A 22,402-nucleotide genomic window follows, 5' to 3' on the forward strand; every position below is an offset into this window, starting at 1 on the left:
AAAAAATGTTGTTTACCGTGAGAAGCAAGTAAAGATGAAGTAGAAATGAATAGAAAACCTATGCCGAGCCAACACGTGCTTCGCCTTCATCAAACCACAACTCTATTAGCCGGCATCCATAGATAGATTGGAGCCCAGCTGACTCGTAACAATTGCCTTTCTCAACATACCCAGAACCCCAGCGGTATGTACGCATCCTTTCTTCGTTACCGACTTGGCTAACAGTACTCTTAAATAGCAGCAGCACCTTTTATGAAGATTCTTTCTCGCTATTCCTGCATTAGCCATAAATTATCAACGATGATATAACAAAGAACAAACTTACCTTCATAAAGAAGGATACAAGGAACGCCATAGCACTCGCTACAAGAACCAGATAATAAGTCCGGCTCATAGCTTGAACAACAACGTGGTGCACTTGACCTCTAACATAAGCTGGTATCCGCGTAAGAAGACTACTATCAACTCCGGCAATCGCCCCCCGCAGCTCATTCCGTGGAATATTGGGAAGTATTCGCTGCAAGTCGTTGAGAGCTGTGTTTTGAAATACGGCACCTGAGATGGCAAGCGCAAGCATTATGCCCAGGTTTTGAGCCAATGCGATGAAAGATGTAGCATCTGATGATCTGGAGCTGGGTACTTTGGCTTGTGCCACTGAGAATGAAGTCTGGATGAACATTCCGGAGCCTACTCCTATCAGAATGGAGTAGCCATACACCTTGCTGTTCGAGGAGTTTTCGTTGATTGTGCCTGTATCCTATTATTAAGACTTTGACCATTATATGGGAGACAATAGTGTGACTCACTCATCAAAGCTCCGCCGACCAATGTCATAGCACTACCAATGGCATACCACGGCATGTAGTATCCAAACTTTGACATCAACCCGCCACTTAAGAACCCGGTGACAACCATTAGACAGATGAATGGGAGAAGTCTCACTGCAGCAGTTAGGGGTGAGTCGCCCTTCACAAACTGGAAGAACAGCGGGATGTAGTAAGTAGGTATCTGGTCGAGATAATTAGTATACGATTCCCAGATCCACTGTCAAGGGCCAACCTTGCCCAGGTGGAACCTTACAAATATACAGGTCGAGGCGCAGGCCATGCAAATAAACAGCAGCCACATCAGAGGCGTTCGAAGGAAGTCGGCCGGGAAGATTCGCTCAGTAGCCGTTGTACCGACTTTGAGTTTCTGCTGTAGAACAAACAACAGCAGGAGAACTCCTCCTACAACCCACAAGGCAATTTCCGATCCTGCTCCCCAGTCGAAAAGATCTCCACCAAAATTGATAGCCATGGTTAAAGAAGTAAATGCACCAATATTAAGGATCATTCCTAAGTAGTCGATTTGTCGAAATCTTTTCTTCAGTGTGGTATCCGGCTGAGGATCTCCACGCGGCAGAAACCAGAGGTATATTGGCGTGAAAACACCCCCAATGCATAGGTTGATATAAAAGGCCCAGCGCCACGTTGCATGCTTGTTCTGCGCAAATGCACCGCCGACCCTGTTATTGTTAGAGCTTGTACCCAAACTTAGCCTCGGTGGTCCTTACACAGGTCCTAATACAGTTCCACCTCCCCACGCTATTTCATAGTAAGTAATCTTCTTCCTCAAAGGTGTCAGATTCACTTACTGATTCCAGTGAGTGCCATATAGTTAGGACGTTGACAGACCGATGTAGTCAGGGTCAACAAGGTTAGACAGCCCAAATACATCCCAGCTCCCTAAGAATTGTCAGCTCTTTCATCCCCGCCTTATGAGATCGACGTCCTATTACACCTAGACCTGCAACAGCACGACCGATGATGAATGCATTCATATTCGGAGCTGCACCACAAATAGCACTGCCAATTTCGAAGAGGAGGACCGATGTCAGATACAGCCATTTGGCGCTGAATATTCCGTAGAGTTTGCCCCTGTAATTGAACACACTTGTCAGTAATCTCCATTCACGAAGTGTACCAAGTGACGTACCAGGTTATTATAGTAGCTGAGCCCGAAAGCACAAAAGCCACGCCTAGCCAACTAAGCTTACCGACCTCCCCAAAGGCTTGGATGATGGGGGACTGGACATCGGCAACAATGGTGTTGTCGAGAGAGAAAAGGAAGGTAGAAGATAAAATAGTAAGGACAATGAGTGCCCACTAGCTCATCAAGTCAGAGAGCGGACTAACGATCTTTTTACACTGGATTTCCAAACTCACCAGTGGCCTTGCTACTTTTGCCTGGACATCCTCCTGGACGAAGTCAACATCTTGAGTAATCGCGGTGACGTTGCCCTTGCGCTCAGGATCCATAATGCAGGACCTGACTCTTGATAGGTAAAGAATATTGGAATAAAAAAGAAAATTCAATTGTGGTGGGCGGATACTTAGAATCTTATAAATGCTGAAGTGAAGTGCACGTGTTACAGCCAAGATGTCACGGATAATATTGTCAAATATTTTCTTAATTTCTGATGCAATCATCTATGTATTGAGTGGAATAGCTGAATGAGCAAGTATTCAGATACGTTGGTATCGGATCATATTATCCACGGTCCAGAAATCATCACGAAGTATAAAACACCAAACCAAGGGTTGAACAAAGTCCGGATCTCAGAGCTGCCTAGTTTAGTAGATACCGATGGGAGATGAGGGTGTTACTTAAATACCGGTATCCAGTTAATCCGGTTTTAATTTAGCCATTAGTTTCATAAACAAGCATACGACAGACTGCTCTACTACTAGCAAGCGCTGTTCGGGAAAAAGCTGACATGTTTCATTTCCCTACTCACCATTGTTGTACTACCTAGCAGAGACAACGGAGCATTGCAGGGCCAAGTCAATTAATGAACGGTATTCAGAATATATGTCCTTACATCGAATTTTTATCTGATTGATCTGGTAATTTGGTAATTTCCTCTCTAGTACTCCAATTTTCTGTCTTTTCAACATAATCATCCGTAGTGAGTAGTTCTACGTGCAAATGTGTCAGCTGACTGTCTGTACCTCAATAAAAAGTAAATGTGAACAGGGGGTGACTGACTTTCTTTCTCATTTGTGCCTCTTTTATGAAATGAATGCTAAACTGAAGTCTTGCAGCGAGGCAAACTAGGTAGTACCTAGGTAGCTATACGTACCTATCGAATGAGAGCTGAATAGTGGATTCGTGCAAGCAAATAGGAACAGAGTAGTCAAATATGTATGTGTGTACTTCTGATTTCATCACTCTTCGATACCAAGGTGCTGGACAACGATCTTCGATGCGCTGTTGAGGCAGAAACTGGCAAGCTACCAATGGAGATGCCTCGCGTAGTTGTCAGAGGCAGGATGGAACGCAACGCTTGGGCGATTGTGACGCAAAGGACTTTGTCTTCCGACGCGGAGGCGATAGTCGCTTCGTTCACTTATCGCCTGACCGTAGGAGCTGGCGCTGTCGCTGGTTCTGCACAAAGTGGATGAACGATATGCCCGCGCTCTGCTGTTGCAAGACAGCCGCATGTCTCTTCAGATTAATCACTGTCGTCGAAAGCGATGACTGTCTACCCTCTAGTGGCAAGAATCTCCACTAGATCTGACAAGGGCAGGAAATCAGCAGAAAGCGACAAGCCTTGTGACAGATCTGAATGCTCCATGGCCATCTTCTTGGACTGGTTCATGACGAATGAGATCCGTCTCGAAGAGCAAGATCTGTTCACCATCGGATAAACCTCCGGCATCCTTCTAACTCATACCCTCCACAGATGAGGAAGCCGGACCCGCCGTGAAAGGGTTCCTCGATACCCAAGCTTATCAGACTGAGACTTCATCGCCTCACCAAGCATCGTGCGTTGTCGGTCGGTATATTGGTCGCATGGCTGCCTCAACTTCCCAAGGGTGTGGGGTAGGAGCTGGTGTTCTCAGTCGGCATCAAGGGGTAAGACGAAAGAGTGGAGCGATCGAGCAATCTAAATCACGTTGACTTTCTTCGAAATAGTTTCCAAAGCGCGATACATCGCTTAAGGCAAAGGTGACGCCGGCGCAAGACGCGTGCAAATCTCGCCGCACATCATGTCTCGCAGCGTATTGTTTAGTGGCCCTGCAAGATAGTCAGCATGTGTCTGATGATATGAGGGCTCACTCACACACTTTCTGTTTACTTTCGCTCTACACCCACGATAGACGACATTGCCAAGACAACGTAGCTATCGTCGTGCAAGGACAAGGCTGACCTCAACTTCAACCCAACGCATCCTCCGTCTTGCAGGTCCATGAGGTCGTGTTCGTCCGTGTGCCCTTCAGCCAAGATCAAGGCTGACGATCGATAGGTAGTTATGAGGCAGAAGCACCGAGTAGAATATCAAACGAACGGATGTGATGAAGTGCACAAGTAACCTTGATTAAGACACTATCAGGACATCCAACCATTCAGGAGAACGGCGACATATGCGTGGGAAGCGCTCTGGGTGACAGTGCTCAATACTTGGAGGTCTAGCTGATAAACTCGCTAAAGGCACTGTTTGACAAGCATATGTTAGCAGTGGAACCAAAGTACGGGCCCATGACTCACATAAAAGCGTTGGGCCTCATGAAGGTTTCGTGATTAGTGCGACTAGCAGGTAGATGTATACTTTGGAGTGCTGACTTGGGGCCGTCGTATCTAACAAAACCCGGCTGGTCGTGACATTAGGAGTTACAGCACTGGCCGACGGGTATAGGGCTGACAAGAGACTTAAATATAAGATGCCTCACTTGTACTCTTACGGTCAAGGACCTAGTAAAAAGTGTCATCATTAGCTCGGCTGGACAAGGCTAGTAGGTACTTACATACTCACGGAAGGTTTGTGGCCAGTCAAGGACCCATGGTCTGGCTAGCAGGCACGAAGACGGGTACAGTGGATTGAAATGAACCACCTAGTGGGTAGAGGGGGCCAGGTGATTTAGTGGCTTAAGTGTGCACCGTGGGTATCAATAACGGCAAGGGCTTAGGGTTAAAGAGGAGGGACTCATGAGTCTGCTGCAGGAAGGCACCTTGATTTCAGCTTGACGTAATCCGTCGGATATAGTAAGAAAGAGAATTGTTTCGACAGAGAACCGGGGCAGGATGCCAAGTTTATAGGTCTCTTGGCTGGTCTTGTTACCGCCTGATTTGTATTACCGCGGTGAAGTCTTCTCTGTCTGTCGCTTTTGAGTGGCAGTTTTCGGGGGCCATCGGCATTGCCTTTGCAAAGAGCGACCCGTTAAACTTCTTTACTAAGGTGATGGTCTGGGACACACTAAATTAAGGCCAGTAATGCGGTGAAGGGTCCTTTCAAGAGCCATGTGTTGGCATCGCTTCTTCTTGCTACATCTGTTGAAGCAGCGATGGATTCACTCAATTCAATTCACCTACGTTTATCCAAGTTTCAACCTCTATCAACGGCCACGAATTCAACACTTGAAAACGGTGTGCATCGGGTGAACGTTTTTTGCTACTGCTTGCTCTGCTATGACCATCTTGGCTTTCTGCTCTGGCTGTACGTTAAGATAAAAACTGAGACCAAACAATCTTGTGCTCTGGTGAGTCTGCGTCAATGTATGTACCTTACTTGTTGAGTGCGGTTGTATAGGGTCTTAGCCACAGCCCACTCAAAATATTTCCATTGAGTGCAGCCATGCCACATTGACTGCAAAATCACGAAAAATCAAACCCTTCCTTTCTCTGCTCGTTATATTGAGAGCATCGTCTACCGAAAATAACGGACTTGCGTAGCTTAGAACCGGTGCTTTAAGCGGCAACTCTGCAGAGATATATCTCGTGCATGTACATAGATGAGCCACGACCTTACCAAACCTAGCAAAGAGAGACTTGCCGATAAAGCTAGATGTGTTCTTTTTTATTACCGTAGAAACCAATTCATCTACTTAGGCAAAACGCATATACAGTTGACTGAATTTTCAAATAATATTTGGTTGAGTATCGACAACAACGCTAGGGCTGTTTGCAAAGTTGGCTGACAGTCCCCTTTCCGCAGGACATAGAATAAAGTTTTCAGTACGATTAATTTGTGACCGACTGGACGGCCAGTCCTCTTCATCAAAGCTGAAAGAAGAGCGAAAAGCATCTTGATCTAACTAACCGCAATGGGTATAGTATGTTTCGAAAAAGGGTTCGAGATAGATTCTCTGTGTGTAAGTGGTGAAACTGTTTTCGATCCAGAGTGTATGCTAGTGCTTCTGATATGTACTTACAAAATTATTATTATACCACACTCAAGTACTCGACGCGCTATATTGTACGTGGAAGAGGGATTGGAACTAATCTGAGATTATAAAGGTTGGTCCTAGTATCTACGAGCGATATTGCCATCGGTAACTCAGCTAGCGAATACTCGGCCGATAACACTCGAAAATCAAAGGGACTGACTGTATTCGACACATCGAAACCTGCATACTACCGCTTCATGGGCTGTATACCGCGTGAAAGCTTGGATCGAAGTTCTTCATCGTCATACAAAAGACCAATATCCGCACCTGGGTAGGGCGCGTCAAGTTCATCTTTCAACTTCTGTGCAGTTTCAGTTGAGAGCCACATGTATCTCTCCACCATTCCCGGATTTGCTAGTCCGCCTCCATATGTACCTCGAGTTTCTTCGTGTTTGTTTCCACCGGGGTATTGCCCATACCAGATCTCCATGTCATTGTAGCTGACAGTGGGACCAGTGAGATCATCTCTAGGCTCCAGATCAGTCTGTAAGCCTGGTGCAGTGTGATCAAAGTTCTTGAAGCGGTGAAAGTCCGGGGGAGTTATGTTGCGCTCCTTCATGATTTCCTCAAGGTACTGTAGGTAGAATGGATTTTCACTTCGCCTGGCAGCCACATACAAGGATCTGGTGTAGGGGGGCTTCAAACTTCGGAATATCGAATCGTAATCACAAATTATACAAGTGATCGCAACTTGATGTCCCATGGACGGACACTTTCGAACCAGATCAGCTAAAGTGTTCTCAGAGGGCTTCACGGGCCCCCATATGACCCACGGGAGGCAGTCCGAGTCATCGTTGATGCCAGAGATATCATTGTTCATTATCATGCGGGCATTAATCGCAGTGCGAATCCCTCTGCACTCCAGTTCATTGCCTTGGCTGAGCAATTTACCTGGGAGGATAGCCCGTCCAGGGTTTGTTTCCAGCTGATAAGCCCACCATCTGGCGAAGGTTGTACTGTGATAAATGCCACGAAGAACACAATTGTATTCAAGTTTGGTTCTCAGCCTGCGTGGGTGCATTAGTCGACTGTATCGATCCGCATTGCCCTCCCACGCGGCCATCTGTGTCTGAAGGCGCTTTTCAAGATTTGGGAGATCAGGCGGAAGAGGCATCCACAGTTGATCGGACTGGCCTGGGCCCAGTTCAGCATATTCCTCCATTCCGCTGATATCCTTCAAGCCGATATCTTGAAAGCCGATAAATCCATCTTCCTCGATGTCAATATCATCAGCAGTCGTCTCTGGTAAATTTTTACCAGGGAGAACTCGCTGTCTCAAAGCCCATCGGGGCTTCATATCGCCATTCAGAAACGCATGCGTTCGTGGGGTTTCAAGATGAACGGATCGAGAGAAATCTTCCATGACAGCATATCGTTGGGGGGGGGGGCGGACATGATAATCTTGTAGATTTCGGCGTCTTTGTCAACTTCGCGGGATTCTTCCGCAATAGAAACGTCAGGCAAAAGGTCCAATTCTTTGTAGAGATCTGTATAGCATGCTGCAGCACACGCCCGGCCCACTTGATACCGCATAGACGGATACCGACGGGCAACTTCGCGATATGTTTCTTCTGATGCAAGGTCGGGATACCAGATACAGTACGGCTGAGTGGCAGGATTTTTCATATCGGGGATTACATCACTCATAATCAGGCGAGCATTGCGGGCGCGGGAAAATTGATGGGCCTGACCATCGTCGCCGGAGCATAGCTCAAGAATTTCCGGGCTTGTTGCAAATTGAAGTGAATCACGAATCCCACGGATAACTGCTCTCTGATGCCAAAACGAGCTTAGATCGACGGGAAGATACTCCCCCTTTATTGCCGCAGCACATTGATCCTGGTCGCATGCAGGTATAGGTTTGCCGGAAGAGTCATACGCCTGCCTTTTCGGTAGAACGATATTATATTGGCTCATAAGGCTGCTACCAGACTTTTCGGTAGCCGCCATTAGGAAATAGCACGGGCAGTGGTGCCAGTGGCGCTGGTGCTGCGTGCAGTGACAAGTGGGGGAAATGAAGTTCAATGTTGAGGAAAAGGAAGGGAAGTCAACTTCTCGAAGGACAGGAGTTTGCTTCGACCAGCAAGTATTTATAGGCGAAGTAGATCGCACCGCAATTTTTGGGTTGTAATTCTTTTTTTTTTTCGAGATTTTATTTTATTTTTTTATTTTTTTCTTCTCATTTTCCACTCAGGTTCTAGAAGAAAGTGTGTGGTTAGAAATGCCAAAGTGAGTGGCAGGACGAATGGCAGATGGGCGGCCGAAAACGACCTCTAAAGCGGCCATTTCTGGCCGTCCATTTGCCGTCATCTAGTTTTTAGTAGTTATAGATATTTAAGCTAATTGTTGGAATATGGAACAAAGTAGTCATGTGATCAAATTGTTACTTTATAATAGATAGCAAACTAAGAATGAAAACCAGACTTTACAACCACTTCAAGAGGACACAAAGATATCATAGGGGCGTAAAGCGTTACCTGTGATAGGTGTTAGAAGTGGGCGTTAGCCTCATCACCTTTATCGAATAGCTATTCCACACTTGGTACAGGTGTACCGACACTGATCAGTCTTAGTATAGATCAGGATAGCAACACCTTCCACTAAAACACCTGACTTCATTTTTTTTCAAATCCTCCAGAAATGGCATCTCCTAAGCCTCCAGAGACGCCAGAGATGGCCTACACACGCTTTGAAATGCCTGGTTCTTACATATCTCCAATACGCCGTCAAGCCCAACTCCAACCCCATGTCCAATCAACTTCTTCATCCCCCATAAGATACAGAGTCATTGACTGGAACGAAAGAATCAAAAAGTTTGATCGTGGATTAGCCAACGCAGAGGAAGCTTCGCTCGAAGAACTTACCGAATATGTCGAAACCGCAATTTTCGTTCATAGCGAAGAGTCCCTAACTGATGAGACACTTTGGCTTCAGTTCAAGGATGAGTTTAACGACTTCTCTCTTCGAACCTGGGATCGTCTGCCCAACCGCCTCAGGATAGCACTGCGACTAGATTTGATTCAGAGAGGAGTCTTCATCCGTCGACCAACCAGTATGACACCTCCTATACCAATCTCTCATATCCTGCATGAAGCTGTTCAGGACGAACAGTATCATACCTGGACAGACCAAGAGCTTAAAGCAGTCCTTGAAGAAGTCAAACCAGTGATCTCTATTAAACTCAGTGATCGGCTTAACGAAGCAGGAACTAAATTGAAGACCGATAGCCAAGAATCTCCGATCCCTCCACAGATTGTTTCTCCACAGATTGCTTCTCCACAGATTGTTTCTCCACAGATTGTTTCTTCACTTCCTCACCAATCAAACCCATTCCAAACCACCCAATATCCAAGTGCTAAGAGAGCCACCTTCGTGCCCTCCTTTAAAGATCCAGAGAGAGATGCGTTCCTAAGACAACAGGAAGAACAGAATCGGAGACAACATCAGGCTCAACAGGCTGAAGCTGCAGCTAGCTACAGAACTCCAGAGTCTCAAGAAGCCTATTATAGGCCCTTTACAGCTCTAACCGACGCCAGAAATGCACCCCGGCAGCCACAAAACCCACCTCCTAGCGACCGCCAGTCATTCTATACTACTCCTAGAGAGCCAGATCCTTATCACCAGCCATTCTACCCTGCTCCTAGAGAGCCAGATCATCGCCACCAGCCTTTCAATACTGTTCGTAGAGAGCCAGATCATCGTCACCAGCCTTTTAATACTATTCCTAGAGAGCCAGATCGTCGTCAACCAGATTACACTAAAGAAGCTATGAACATCCGCAAAGCCTACCAGAAGGACCAGAAATATGGTGGATCAGAAGACAGCTTCGACTTTAAGCTAGCCATCTTTTACGACATTTGCGAACAGGCCAATCTACCTCCAGAAGCATACAAAAAGGCATTCTCAGCTATGCTTAAAGATCAAGCCAACGACTATTATTATAATAGTGGCTTATCCTTAAAGCCATTTGACGAGATCTGTAGCCAGATAAGAGCTTATTTTAAAGGACCTGAACACCAAACCCAGAAGCTTATCGAATAGAACAATGTCTTACTCCAATCTCTAATCAATGAGAACCCTAGAAAGCCATTAAACCAGTACTTCCAGCTTCTTATCGATAGACTCTTGAAACTACGCCAAGGGTTACACCCAGAGATGCGTTCGGATACTTAGTTCTCCGCGAAGCTTATAATCGCGTGTAGAGGAGTCCCAGCATGCGAAAATGCGATCGCCTAGCCATCCCACGATCCAAATTCCATGATTACCAAGATACAAATTTCAATCACAGCATAGGAAAACTCACGACCTCTAGAGACACTTCAGAACCATAAAGCATTCTACACCGACCGAAGATACTATCGGAATAACCGAAACAGTGAACAAGAGCGCTCCTATAGTCAAAAACGCGATAGTAGATGGAATCCAAAGAAGAAATGTTATGTCTGCCATAAACCAGATTGTCGATCATGGAAACACACCAAAAGCGAACAGGAACAAGCTCGTAAGAGATATCGATAATCGTTCGAGCGGAATGGTGGCTCCGGCAACTTTAAGAGACGATTCAGACAATATATGGTGCAATGCGAAGAAGAGGATGGTGAAGGAGAAGATGATGCAGAGCCATTCAAAACCCTTATCTCTGAACCTTATACCCAGAATGATGCTAATTCTAGAGATTCCGGAGAGTATGAAGAAGAAGAAGAACAAGAGAACTTCATGACCTCATGCGGAGAAATAATACTATTTAAAGCAGAAACAATGACATCTGAACTAGCTGATAGGGCATATCTTCACTCGATTATCCTAGAAAGTCAGTCTCCAGCTATCAAATCTCTAGCAGAAATCACTAAAAATGACCTATTTATATATACCACCATCGCCACCACGAGATATAATTCAGACACATTTATTAGGATAATGATCGATACTAGAGCATTAAGCAAGTCTATAGCCGGATATGGCCAATTTCAAGCCCTCCAAAAGCTTATCGATATCAATCTAAATACGTCCTCAGCTGGCCAAGTTTCTGTACAATTTGGAATTGGCGCGACCTCTTCTGTCGGCATAGTTCTTATCCACACCCCGATTAGCGAAATATAATTCTATGTGGTTGATGCAGACACGCCATTCCTACTCTGCCTCGCAGATATGGATCGACTTGGAGTATACTATGATAATCTTCGGAATGTCATTATCTCTTCAAATAGCTCGAACCTAGTCTCGAAAACTCTTAAGACCCTAATTATCCGTCGATTCGGCCACCCATTTCTACTCTAGAAAGCAGTCGCAGGCTATATCACATCATCATTCAGCACCGAATGCCTTCTTATAGATATAGAGCTTCGCCGCCTACATCGTCGATTTGGCCACCCATCAGTTCTAAAGCTCCAGTCTATCCTCTATAGATCTGGCCACGACATCCAAAATCAAGCTCTAGAGCAGATAACCAAGTTCTGCCAATACTATCAGAAATTTAGTAGATCGCCAGGCCGTTTCCAGTTTAAGCTTCAAGATAATGATGTTCGATTCAACTATAACATCATCGTCGATATTATATATATGGAAAACAACGGAAGATCAGAGCCAATTTTACATATCATTAATAAAGCTACTAGATTCCAGGCTGGCCGATAGCTTAATAATATCTCTGCAAAGCATACCTAGGATGTCATCCGCTTATGCTAGATAGACATATACCAAGGACCACCTAATATTATCACACATGATTAGGGCAAGAACTTTATGAGCAGAGAGTTCAAATATTACGCCAAAAACCTAGGAATCTCCATAAAAGCTGTTCCTGTGGAAGCCCATAATTCGATCGGCATGGTCGAACGATATCACGGACCACTTCGGCGGGTCTATCAGATTATCATCGCAGAACTAGGATCAAGAATTGACAAACATATGGCCCTCCAGATGGCTTTTAAAGCCCTGAATGATAGCATTGGGCCTGATGGTCTTGTCCCCACCCTTCTTACCTTTAGAGCATACCCTCGAATGGCCGAACTAGATGCGCCATCGCCCTCAGTTTCTCAGAGAGCAGCTGCTATTAGTAAAGCTATGGCAGAGATTCAGAAACTTCGCGCAGAACGTTCGATTTCTGATGCCCTGAATACACGAAACGGGCCGATAACAACAGCGATTCATGGGCTACCCCTGAACTCTCTAGTTCTACTATAGAGAGAAGGAAACGCTCAGAAGATAGGACAATGGACTGGACCATTCAAACTACTCTTAGTAGAAGGAGAAACCTGCACCATTGGTTTACCAAGTGGCCCAACACCATTCAGAACAACAGTGGTAAAACCATACCTAGACGCGCAGAGACACCCTGAATTCGCTCTAAAACATCCAGACTCAACATCAACTCCAACTTCAGAGCCAACTTCAGAACCAACTTCAGAGCCAACTTCAGAGCCAACTTCAGAGCCAACTTCAGAGCCAACTTCAGAGCCAATTTCAGAGCTAATTTCAGAGCTAAAGCCAATCCCAACTACCTTTATAAAGGTGTCTAAACCACAATACAAGACACAGTTTCAGGCCTCGCGACAGAAGGAGATCGACGATTTGCTTATAAAAGGAGTCTTTAAGCTTGTTACCACAATTCCTGAAAATGCACGACTATTTAACTCACGTTTTGTTGATGAAATCAAGCACCAAGGGACATATAAAGCTTATGAGAAGTCTAGACTAGTGGTTTAAGCCTATAATGACCAGGAAAAGGAGACCGTTCTGACTCAGGCGCCCACGATTCAGAGAGTAAGCCAGAGACTTATTCTCTGCATCGCCGCCATGAAACTCTGGCCGGAAACAGAAGTCAATTACAATTTGTTCCTAAGAGACATTTCCTAAGCTTATGTTCAATCCACGACAAGTTTGAATCGAGAGTTCTATATCAGACCACCACCTGAATTTGGATTACAGGAGAATACTGCCCTTAAGGTAGTGAAACCACTTTATGGCATCCCTGAAGCAGGAAACCATTGGTTCAAGACATACCATTCCCACCACCTAAATCAGCTAGGAACAGAACAATCCACATTCGACCCTTGTTTACTGTCCTCGAACAACCCATTTGGCATCATTGGCCTCCAGACTGATGACACTCTAATTCTTGGAGACGATATTTTTGCCGATAAAGAGGATAAAATGCTCCAACAGGCCCAATTCGTAGCCAAAGGGCGCGAAACATTGTCAACATCGCATCCCCTCAAATTCAATGGGTGCATCATTCAGAAAGAAACAGTTCCTCGAGAAGCCATCATCATTTCCCAGGAAGCTCAATATAGAAAGCTCTCTTTAGTTCCTATAGGGCCAGTCTCTAAAGATTCATACATCGCTCAGCGCGCCAGAGGAGCTTATATCGCGACAGTCTATCAACCAGAGGCTGCATTTGACCTCTCATTCGCCGCCCAAGTTACCAAACCTGGAAAAGAAGACGCGAAAAGACTAAATCAACGGCTGAATTGGCAAATCAAGAACGAATCCAGAGGCCTCCGCTTCGTCAAATTAAGACAACACCTTCAGCTACTCGCCTTCACAGACGCATCCTTTGCAAATAACGCTGATAATAGCTCTCAAATTGGCTTTGTTATTGCACTCGCAGATGGCCACAGCACCAAAGATGGTCATATCAACGCCAACATTATCCACTGGAGCTCGATCAAGTGTAAAAGAGTTACTAGAAGCGTCCTGGCTTCAGAGGTCTACGCAACTTCGCATACTCTGGATATCGCCTTCGCAGTAAACACCACTATCAACAAAATACTGCGAGAAGTCATACCATTAGTCCTCTGCACAGATTCAAAGTCTATATATGACTGTGTTACTGGTTTAGGGACAACATCCGAGAAGAGGCTCATGATCGACGTCATGGCTCTTAGACAGGCATACGAGCGACGGCAAATGGAGTTAAGGTGGATTGCAGGAGATTCCAATCCTGCAGATGCGATGACGAAGGCTAAATGTTGTAAAGCATTGGAGAGCCTGGTCGACACAAACCAGTTGGACTTAAAGACATTAGGATGGGTTGAACGATGAAATTGGCATTCAAATTGGCATCAAAAATTGGCATTCGAACACGCGTTTCCAATCATTTTTTCAAAGTGGCTCCAGTGTTGGAATATGGAACATGTCAAAGGGCCGATATTAAGGGGTGTGCTGCGTATGTCAGCAGGACCCATAATGTGTGTATTTAAGCGGGTTTCATCCCTAGATAGACAATCCAGTTTCGTCAACCATTTCTGGTTGGACGGTCAATTTCTCATTTGACAGAACAAAGTAGTCATGTGATCAAATTGTTACTTTATAATATTTAGATAGCAAACTAAGAATGAAAACCAGACTTTACAACCACTTCAAGAGGACACAAAGATATCATAGGGGCGTAAAGCGTTACCTGTGATAGGTGTTAGAAGTGGGCGTTAGCCTCATCACCTTTATCGAATAGCTATTCCACACTTGGTATAGGTGTACCGACACTAATAATTAGATAACACCGCCTCCAGGTCTACTTGAGTTTCTTCCATTCTTCTTACCTATTTCAACAAAAATAATATCTTCAAAATGAACTCACAATCCCCTCCCTCAAATCGCCTTTCATCTCGCGTGATTCCCTCAAACCGCTCTAAACCCCCTTCAAAACATATATTACAGAAGGAGATATCTTTCTCTAAGTTCCTTACTCACGATGACCTCTGCCAGTTCTTGATCACTTCTATTAATAATAGTGAGGAAACCTCAACTTTCTTTTCAACGACGTGGATTCTCTTTTAGGATCCTCCGCAGCTAATTTTCTTGAATCTCAACAAGAATATCTACAAAAGATGACACGGTAAGTTGAGAATTCCTCTTAATTATAGACCTTAGCCTAATTCTTTTGATTAGTATCACATGGAACTCAGTCACCCGAATCTTACAGGTCAAAATACCCACCTGGCCTTATGAATGTGCCGTAATGTGGTTTACCTCTACTTTAAATGACTGGGCACTTGAAGTAGATATGTCAGATATAGAGGCAAGATCTCTAAGCACTACTGCAGGCACAAGTATATTTATCCACCGAGGTTTAAGTGAGCTCTATTATTAAGTTTTAGGTGTGAAATTCACGCAGGGCCCCTATTGAGGAAATTTGAAACAGCCTGATGGCTTTTTTGTGCCTTTCAATAGGGCTACCAATCAATTTTATAACTGTTATGGCCAGATTGCACACATACCAACAGTGGTCCTCGTGTCTGGATGGTCAGAATCCTACAATCATTTATTAGAGGATCTGAATCTGATTCTTATAGGAGGGGATGGAGCTGTTTGGGTCGTGGTTTTGGTGGTATGGACTATTCGGGTCGCGGGAGTATTCTGTCGGATTGAGAAATGGGGACTAGATCGCAATGGCACCCCGCAGATATCGGCTTCGGAGGTTGTTTTTCCTGAACCCAGGACTCTCTTTCTCTTTCTAGCTAATTCTTCTTGACCAACTTCAGATCACTACAGCTCCCAATTCCTGTGTTCATTCCGTAACACCATATCATCCACATCTATTCTTAATACCTCTAGTGATCTGTTATTGATAGTAATAGTGATATTACTATCCTAAAAGGTAGGAGAGGGCGTCACCATATCCAGTCCGGCAGAAGAAGCGGCAATACTAGCATATTAAGCATCCTAGTTAGTAATAACATAAATATCCAGAGAATTATTAGTATAAGCTGACTGAACAGATTAGTCCTCGCCAACTTTAGAATCCTAGCTCCGTCTTTAAGTCCGTTAAGAATCTTGCTATTCAGATAGCCGTTCCCTTTCTTAATAGTCGGTGATATTAGATAGACACCCAATGTAGACCTTATTTAGGTAAATAAAACTTTAGAACCATGCCCAGATAAACAGAGGCACAATCACGGATGTTTTCGAAATCCAGTATTTTCTCTGAAAAGAATTTGAATTTATACAAAGTAATAAGCTTGACACCTTATAAGATGAATCATTTCCAGAACTGCGTTGGAAAAACCGCTTTAAAAATAGACATTACGGGGTATAGCTAGCCCTGAAGGGCCTCGGCCTAGGCCTTAAACTCGAGCATGTGCGCACTTTCCAGCAACATGAACGATTCATATCTTAGTCCACGATCCTGGCCTTCTGACCCTAGGCTAACGGTTCTGTTCCAGACATTACCATAGCCGTCAAATAGGGCTCGCCAGTAACAGGCCTCCGCTGCCGGTGTCAGATACCGCTCGCGGAAGGTCTTGACACTATTTGTAGCGATCTGTCGCGCAGTCGCGTTATTGTGCAAGAGCGGCTCGATCTTTGCTGAGAGATCGCTGAAGTCGCGCTCTACTTCGACGTAGTTCTGGTTTGGTCCGCTGGACACGAGGAGATAATGGTGATGTTGGATGTATTGGAGCTTATGTGCCACTATGACGGATTGGCAGGCTTGTCGGTATTTGAGGGATGCGGAATATGAGCGTCCTGGAAAGATCAATTAGATGAAACCCACTGAAAATGGGAGGTGCGGTATGGCTTACCTTCTACGTGGGCAATGAACATGTAATTACAGTGGTCCTCCATTTTGAGCACATTTGAGCCAGTGGACCATTGGACTTGCTTGACATCACCCCAGGATTTCCCCCGTGCAGCTTCCATCAATGCGCGGCGCAATTTTGGCGCAAAGCTTGGCTTACCCCGCCAGACCAACTGAGGCTTTTTCTCTTCCCAGGGAATATCCAACCGCTGGATCCGGTCTACCACCTGGTCATACGGTCCGATGTAGTTTTCCGGATGGTCCCAGGCCCAAAAGCTGAAATCTGGCATAAGCCACACTCCCTCCTCGTTGGGTGTCCGAGCGAAGGTCCAGACAGGATGTTCTGAGCTGGTTACATCGTCTACCTTGTCCTCCACGGAAAATACAAATTCGATGTCCTGACGAGACCCACGGTTGCTGTCGCCGGCCAGCGCTCGGTGGATCGAACCGAGGACGCCTAGAATCTTTCGTCGGTGGTCCTCACCCTTTGCCCGCGCTGCAACAACATGTAATGTGCCGCGGTGAATCGAAGCGCGAGCCATACCGGGCTCAATTTTGATATTGTCCAATTCCTCGGTCGTAATTTTCCCTTTCAAATTCCAGTATGTCTGTCCGCGGGCAGTATCTTCGAATAGACCTGGAAATGCTGCTCGGCATTGCATATGATCTAGGGTTTCATCCGGGGCGTCGCGCGGGTACTCATATCGCCAGCTGGTGGGTATGGGCTGTTGTAAGCCTGCATCTGGACAGGAGAGACAAGTCGAGCATTGGAAAGTCGTGGAGCTCTTACAAGCAGAGTGACCTGCAGGGATTAATTGAGTGAGGAGAGGGTGAATATAGTCGCGGTCTGAGTTGACGCCAAGCCAAAGTCCGAAAATTGCAGTGCACAGAATACATCCGATGATAAAGAGAAGCGACAGACCACGCCGAGGCCGTATCAAGGCATATTTCGGCGTCATGCCGACTCTACATATTAAAGAAGAAGAAAAGAAAAAGATGGAATGAGGGGGCAAATAAGGATATTTAGGGCGGGAGGTCACTATCGAAATAGTGCAGCAGCTAACTAACTATCTTATACTTAAAGCAGTATTATTGTGGAGCGGCTGGCGTCATCCTTCCCGTAAGCCCACATGGATCACATGGATCCACCTAGTCTAAGTTAAGCATTTCTTGGCGTCAAGGGCTGTGTAAACCCTATGTTGTTTCATTTTGATTGGATCTTACTCTTTTCCACGCTTTCACTTGAAAATATTAGCCTTATCTAGTAGTTGGTGTTTTAAATAAAACCGATTCTTATTAGTTATCTGACGCAGATCAGATTAGCTTTTAAAAGGATCATATCTATGCGGCTTCACCTTCATCATCTGGTATAATTAAAGTACTCAGGGCTGAGACTCTGAGACACCGAGACACTGCCCCGTGGCTGATACATCTTGGAAATCAGCCCAAGGAAAAATCAAATGCTTAATCCTACTGGACTCTACTGGGTCTTACTGAAGTTTCACGATATATGAGGGTAAACTGCGGGTAAAATGCGTAGTATTCTGTAACACTGGTCCGCTGGGCATACTCGTCCAAGCAACTCCTAAGAACAAATATGGTATCATACAAAGTAAAAGAGAAGCCTATCCTCACTCTTCTTGTTTTTCTCCTGCAAACGCCACCTGTAATGCATACAAAAAATAGAAACAATATGATGATCAGTGAGCTCTGGGGGTTCGTCCTTGCCCGCGACGGGTGCGATGTGGGGATGGAGGAGGGGATGGGTTAGAAGACCGGGCTGGTCGACGTCGTGTCCGTCCTAGACCTGCTCTTCGCAAGACTTCATCGGCATTATTATCCAACGCCGCCTCGAGCTCAGTCTCCGGTTCGATGGCAGCTTCGATTCGGTGCTTGGATGGAGACACAGAAGCGGATGATCGGTCCCTTCCAGTGGTGTGGTCTTTCTCCCGACCCTCCAGAGCCCAGATTTCAAGTGCCCGTGCCAAAAGAGTTTGAGCGATTCCAGCACCACCAGCAGAATCCCCACCGCCAGGAGCGCCCAATATCCGGACAGCCTCGTGCAAAGATTCCACTGCGGCCGTGTTACGACCCAATTCTAGAAGCACAAGGCCACGAGACGTGTGCAGAGAGCCTACCAGGCCTCGGTCTTCATACCCGCCAACACCTGACGCTGAAGGAACGGTGGCAGAACCACCCGCGCTGCGACCTAAGAACGGAGAGTAGCCAGAAGTGTTGCCCCCGGAGCCTACACGAAGACATTCATCAAATTCAGTAAGTGCCTCGCTGAACTGCCCCATGCGGCGTAAAGCATGACCAAGATTGACACGGGTGGCGACCCAAGCACCTGGCTCACAGTGAAGGGAGGTGGCAAGGTTGAGCGCTTGTCGGAACAACGCTACTGCGCTTGTGTGGCTATTTTGATGGTAGAAGACCACCCCAAGTTCATTGAGGACAAGGGGGTCGCCACCAAGAGGACTGGGTAGAGACTTTGTAGGGACGGAAGCACCTATTTCCATCCCGGTCGACATGGCGTTAGCAGCCCACAGATATTCATAAGCTAGTGTCATGTTATTAAGAGCAAGATGCTGCATTCCTAGAAAAAGTTGAGGCAGGTGGCTGCCTTGGAAAAGGCGTGCTGCAGTACTGTAGGCCGCGATAGCCTGTTCATGCTCTCCCTCGGCAGCGAAGCTATGGGCGAACCCGATCCAAGCTGGTGCTGAGTGGGGATCAAGAAGAGATGCCTTGGAGAAAAACCGCCTGGCTTCGGGAATCTTCGATACCGCAAGGTAATAGACGCCAATGGCCAAGTATGTGTAAGATTCTTCGGGTGCATAGTCTGCCAACATGTGGGACAGCAAGAACAAGTCATTAATGGCCCCAGTCTCGTAGAGACAAGCCAGATGGAGTGGATACGCTGCCGGTGCAAGTGCGAGTTGGTTACGATGATGGATATTTTGGCTGGCCGTTCCAGTGAAGTCGGTGGTATGGGTAGTGATTATAGAGGAAGTCAATTCGAGGGCCTCGTTGAAACGACACTGAGTGTAAAACATTTCTGCACGAGAAAGCAAAATATCCGGATTATTAGCGAGCTTGTAGTGGGTCGAAAGGGTTTCGGTCGCATTCGACAGGATCGAGGGTGAGGAGTATTTGGAAAGGCGGGTGGTGTAGAGCATTTTGGTAAATTCAGCGGCTTCCTGGGCTACAGAGGGGTCGGATGCGTGGATAGAGTCGAAACATAACGACTCAAGGAGCTCAAGCTCTTGCTTTGGTGTCATCAGGGAGTTCTTCGTTAGTTGGTCCAATGCCTCAAAACATTGAACATCAATTCGCACGGCAGTCTCATAGCATTCACGAGCACGGTCAAAGTTATTCTGCTTCGCAAAGCATAGGCCACGCAAGTAGCATATGGATGCCTCAAACTTAATATTCCTCTCATGCTCCTCATCGCGCTCGTCACGTTCACGAGTAGTCTCACGAGTAGTCTTGCCATTGCGTAGTGTCACATGGCTCTGTCCACGAAGATGTGGGATCTTGCGACGACCATGTTTGTCGGTAATCAACTCGGTAGGGTTACTTTCACCAAGTAGTGTAAGTGCTTGCTCAAATTGGTTCTGTTTGATATAGCAGAGGCCGGCAAGGTATCGACAGGCGGGGTTTCTCGAGACAAGATCTTCGCGGGACAACAGAGCTAGGGCACGGGAATAGCTACCAGTCGTGAAATGAACCTGTGCAAGCCAAAAGGCATCACCGTCACTGTCTTTTCGATATGAGTTAGCATTAAGAAAGCAATCTGGCGCAAGATGCCTACTGGTGAGTGCCAGAAGTTTGTCTCCAACGAAAACAGCAGTCTCATATTGGCTCCGGTTGATCGCGTCCTGTCGCCAGTCCCGAAGGTATTGCTCCATGGCCATTCAGGAAAAAAAATAGAGACAAGAAGGAAAGCGCGTGAGCTTGTGCTCCAACAATCCGAAGAATCTGCCAGTCTATCACTGCGGCCTTTGTTGATCGCAAAGGTGGGTCGGTAAATAATGGCCCGTGCACCCCGGTCAAAGAAGTAGATATTAGTCTGAAATGAGATTCTTCAATTGTCAGTAGAAGTGGTTTCACAGATTGAGGAAATGAGAGAATTGAGTGTTGAAAATTCAAAGCAATAGAAAATTGAAGCTCAAAAACAACCTTGGAAGACCACTTTTCTAGCTTTACGTGACTTCCGAATTATCACGTGATGTGTTAAAATCACGTGGTGATAGCATGTAGGAAGGCGGTGGAATCATGATCAGGTTAGAAGTATTAGCATCTTCCCTCATTTCCCTTCGCCCACCTCAACACTGCAAGGCCGTCACAATGTCTGAGCGTAAGGTTTTGACCAAGTACTACCCGCCGGATTTCGATCCATCAGCGATCTCTCGGAAGCCCAAGGGCATCAAAAAGAAGGGCCCAAAAGTGATCACAGTCCGACTGATGGCTCCGTTCCCAATGAAATGCACCGCTTGTGGTATGTTCTCTGTTTGCTTCAAGTCTTAAGATGATCTCTACTGACATATTTCAGGCGAATACATTCATCGTGGCCGCAAGTTCAACGCAAGAAAAGAAACTCTTGATGAAAAATACCTCTCCATCGCAATTATCCGCTTCTATATTCGATGCACGCGCTGCAGCGGTGAGATAACATTTCGCACCGATCCGAAGAGTAAGCTTCTTGGAACTTGGCTGTCTTTTAATATTACATATTACTGACATACCCTGAAACAGACATGGATTACGAATGCGAGAGAGGAGCCAAGCGAAACTTCGAGTCTTGGCGCGATAGCAAGGACGAGAAATATGGCGAGACCCAAGAGGAAACCCTTGAACGACTCGAGCGCGCAGAAAATGAAGAGGAGGAAAAATTAGAGCGTGACAAAATGGCCGAACTCGAGGAGAAGATGAAAGACTCGAAACGAGAGATGGCGATCGCCGATGCGCTTGACGAAATCCGTACACGAAATGCCCGCATCCAGCGCAACGGGTCAAATATCGATGAAGCTGCTTCAGTCCTCGTTCGGGATGAGGTTGATGAGAGCAGACTTCGTGAGGAGAAAGAGGACGAAGAGGCTGCCCGCCTTGCTTTCAGGGATGCCAGTGGAGTTCGGGTCAAACGCCTTGTTGAGGAGGAGGATGCCATACTTATGCCTCCTCCTCCGCCGCCTATCGTCCCGTTTAAGCGGGGAAAGAAGAAGAGCAGTGTCCCCAGTCTGGGCATCAAGAAAAAGCCCTCTCTAATTTGAGGTTTTATGCTCCATATCAATGGCGTTGTTTGGATTGCAATGATTTTTTCTTCCTCTTCGAATAAGAGCAGTGCAACCAGCCTGAGTGTCGAAAACACATCTAATCTAATGTTTTACGCTTTATGTCACTGGCGTCTGGGTAGGACTTCTCAAGGCGAAAGAGAACAGTGTCAGGGCTTCAAAAGCAAGGCACTTCTTTTTACATCTTTTTTTGTCTTTTTTTGTAAAATTTATTATACCATTTTCATACTCCTACTGGTTCAAATAATTGTAAAACAGTAGTTTTCTCGTAATTAATCTATTTTCGGACTCGAAAATCTGAGAACTAATAAAGAAATCGGTATCACGATAAGTCGCAAACCCAGCAAGAAGAGATTAAGATATCTTCGTAATGTTGAAAGCGCCGC

At 45.9% G+C, this 22,402-nt stretch overlaps 7 protein-coding genes across 7 annotated transcripts; 2 read left to right on the top strand and 5 right to left on the bottom strand.

The window, feature by feature from the left end:
* Nucleotides 1-230: 230 nt before the first annotated feature.
* Nucleotides 231-2,300, bottom strand: N7495_001302 (MDR family MFS transporter; the record flags this gene model as incomplete). The annotated part of the gene is made up of 9 exons (XM_057203972.1): nucleotides 231-269; nucleotides 326-750; nucleotides 807-1,008; nucleotides 1,081-1,507; nucleotides 1,556-1,586; nucleotides 1,637-1,727; nucleotides 1,781-1,919; nucleotides 1,978-2,147; nucleotides 2,208-2,300. The coding sequence occupies 9 exons, from the start codon at nucleotides 2,298-2,300 to the stop codon at nucleotides 231-233; spliced, it is 1,617 nt and encodes a 538-aa protein (XP_057068045.1).
* A 1,087-nt stretch (nucleotides 2,301-3,387) lies between these two features.
* Nucleotides 3,388-3,643, bottom strand: N7495_001303 (uncharacterized protein; the record flags this gene model as incomplete). Its single annotated transcript, XM_057203973.1, has 2 exons — nucleotides 3,388-3,487; nucleotides 3,531-3,643. 2 exons carry the CDS (start codon nucleotides 3,641-3,643, stop codon nucleotides 3,388-3,390), a joined length of 213 nt encoding a protein of 70 aa, XP_057068046.1.
* A 2,753-nt stretch (nucleotides 3,644-6,396) lies between these two features.
* N7495_001304 (uncharacterized protein) lies at nucleotides 6,397-8,159 on the bottom strand (the record flags this gene model as incomplete). The annotated part of the gene is made up of 2 exons (XM_057203974.1): nucleotides 6,397-7,451; nucleotides 7,523-8,159. 2 exons carry the CDS (start codon nucleotides 8,157-8,159, stop codon nucleotides 6,397-6,399), a joined length of 1,692 nt encoding a protein of 563 aa, XP_057068047.1.
* Nucleotides 8,160-8,849: 690 nt separating this feature from the next.
* Nucleotides 8,850-10,250, top strand: N7495_001305 (uncharacterized protein; the record flags this gene model as incomplete). The annotated part of the gene is made up of 1 exon (XM_057203975.1): nucleotides 8,850-10,250. The coding sequence occupies one exon, from the start codon at nucleotides 8,850-8,852 to the stop codon at nucleotides 10,248-10,250; it is 1,401 nt and encodes a 466-aa protein (XP_057068048.1).
* Nucleotides 10,251-16,266: 6,016 nt separating this feature from the next.
* Nucleotides 16,267-17,684, bottom strand: N7495_001306 (uncharacterized protein; the record flags this gene model as incomplete). The annotated part of the gene is made up of 2 exons (XM_057203976.1): nucleotides 16,267-16,673; nucleotides 16,730-17,684. The coding sequence occupies 2 exons, from the start codon at nucleotides 17,682-17,684 to the stop codon at nucleotides 16,267-16,269; spliced, it is 1,362 nt and encodes a 453-aa protein (XP_057068049.1).
* Nucleotides 17,685-18,425: 741 nt separating this feature from the next.
* N7495_001307 (anaphase promoting complex subunit CDC16) lies at nucleotides 18,426-20,639 on the bottom strand (the record flags this gene model as incomplete). The annotated part of the gene is made up of 1 exon (XM_057203977.1): nucleotides 18,426-20,639. The coding sequence occupies one exon, from the start codon at nucleotides 20,637-20,639 to the stop codon at nucleotides 18,426-18,428; it is 2,214 nt and encodes a 737-aa protein (XP_057068050.1).
* Nucleotides 20,640-21,072: 433 nt separating this feature from the next.
* On the top strand, nucleotides 21,073-21,995 carry N7495_001308 (Saf4/Yju2 family protein; the record flags this gene model as incomplete). Its single annotated transcript, XM_057203978.1, has 3 exons — nucleotides 21,073-21,223; nucleotides 21,278-21,418; nucleotides 21,481-21,995. The coding sequence occupies 3 exons, from the start codon at nucleotides 21,073-21,075 to the stop codon at nucleotides 21,993-21,995; spliced, it is 807 nt and encodes a 268-aa protein (XP_057068051.1).
* Between the last annotated feature and the right edge of the window lie 407 nt (nucleotides 21,996-22,402).

The sequence above is a fragment of the Penicillium taxi genome (assembly GCF_028828555.1).
Source record: "Penicillium taxi strain IBT 34144 chromosome Unknown utg000001l_segment0_segment0, whole genome shotgun sequence".
NCBI classification, from domain to species: domain Eukaryota; kingdom Fungi; phylum Ascomycota; class Eurotiomycetes; order Eurotiales; family Aspergillaceae; genus Penicillium; species Penicillium taxi.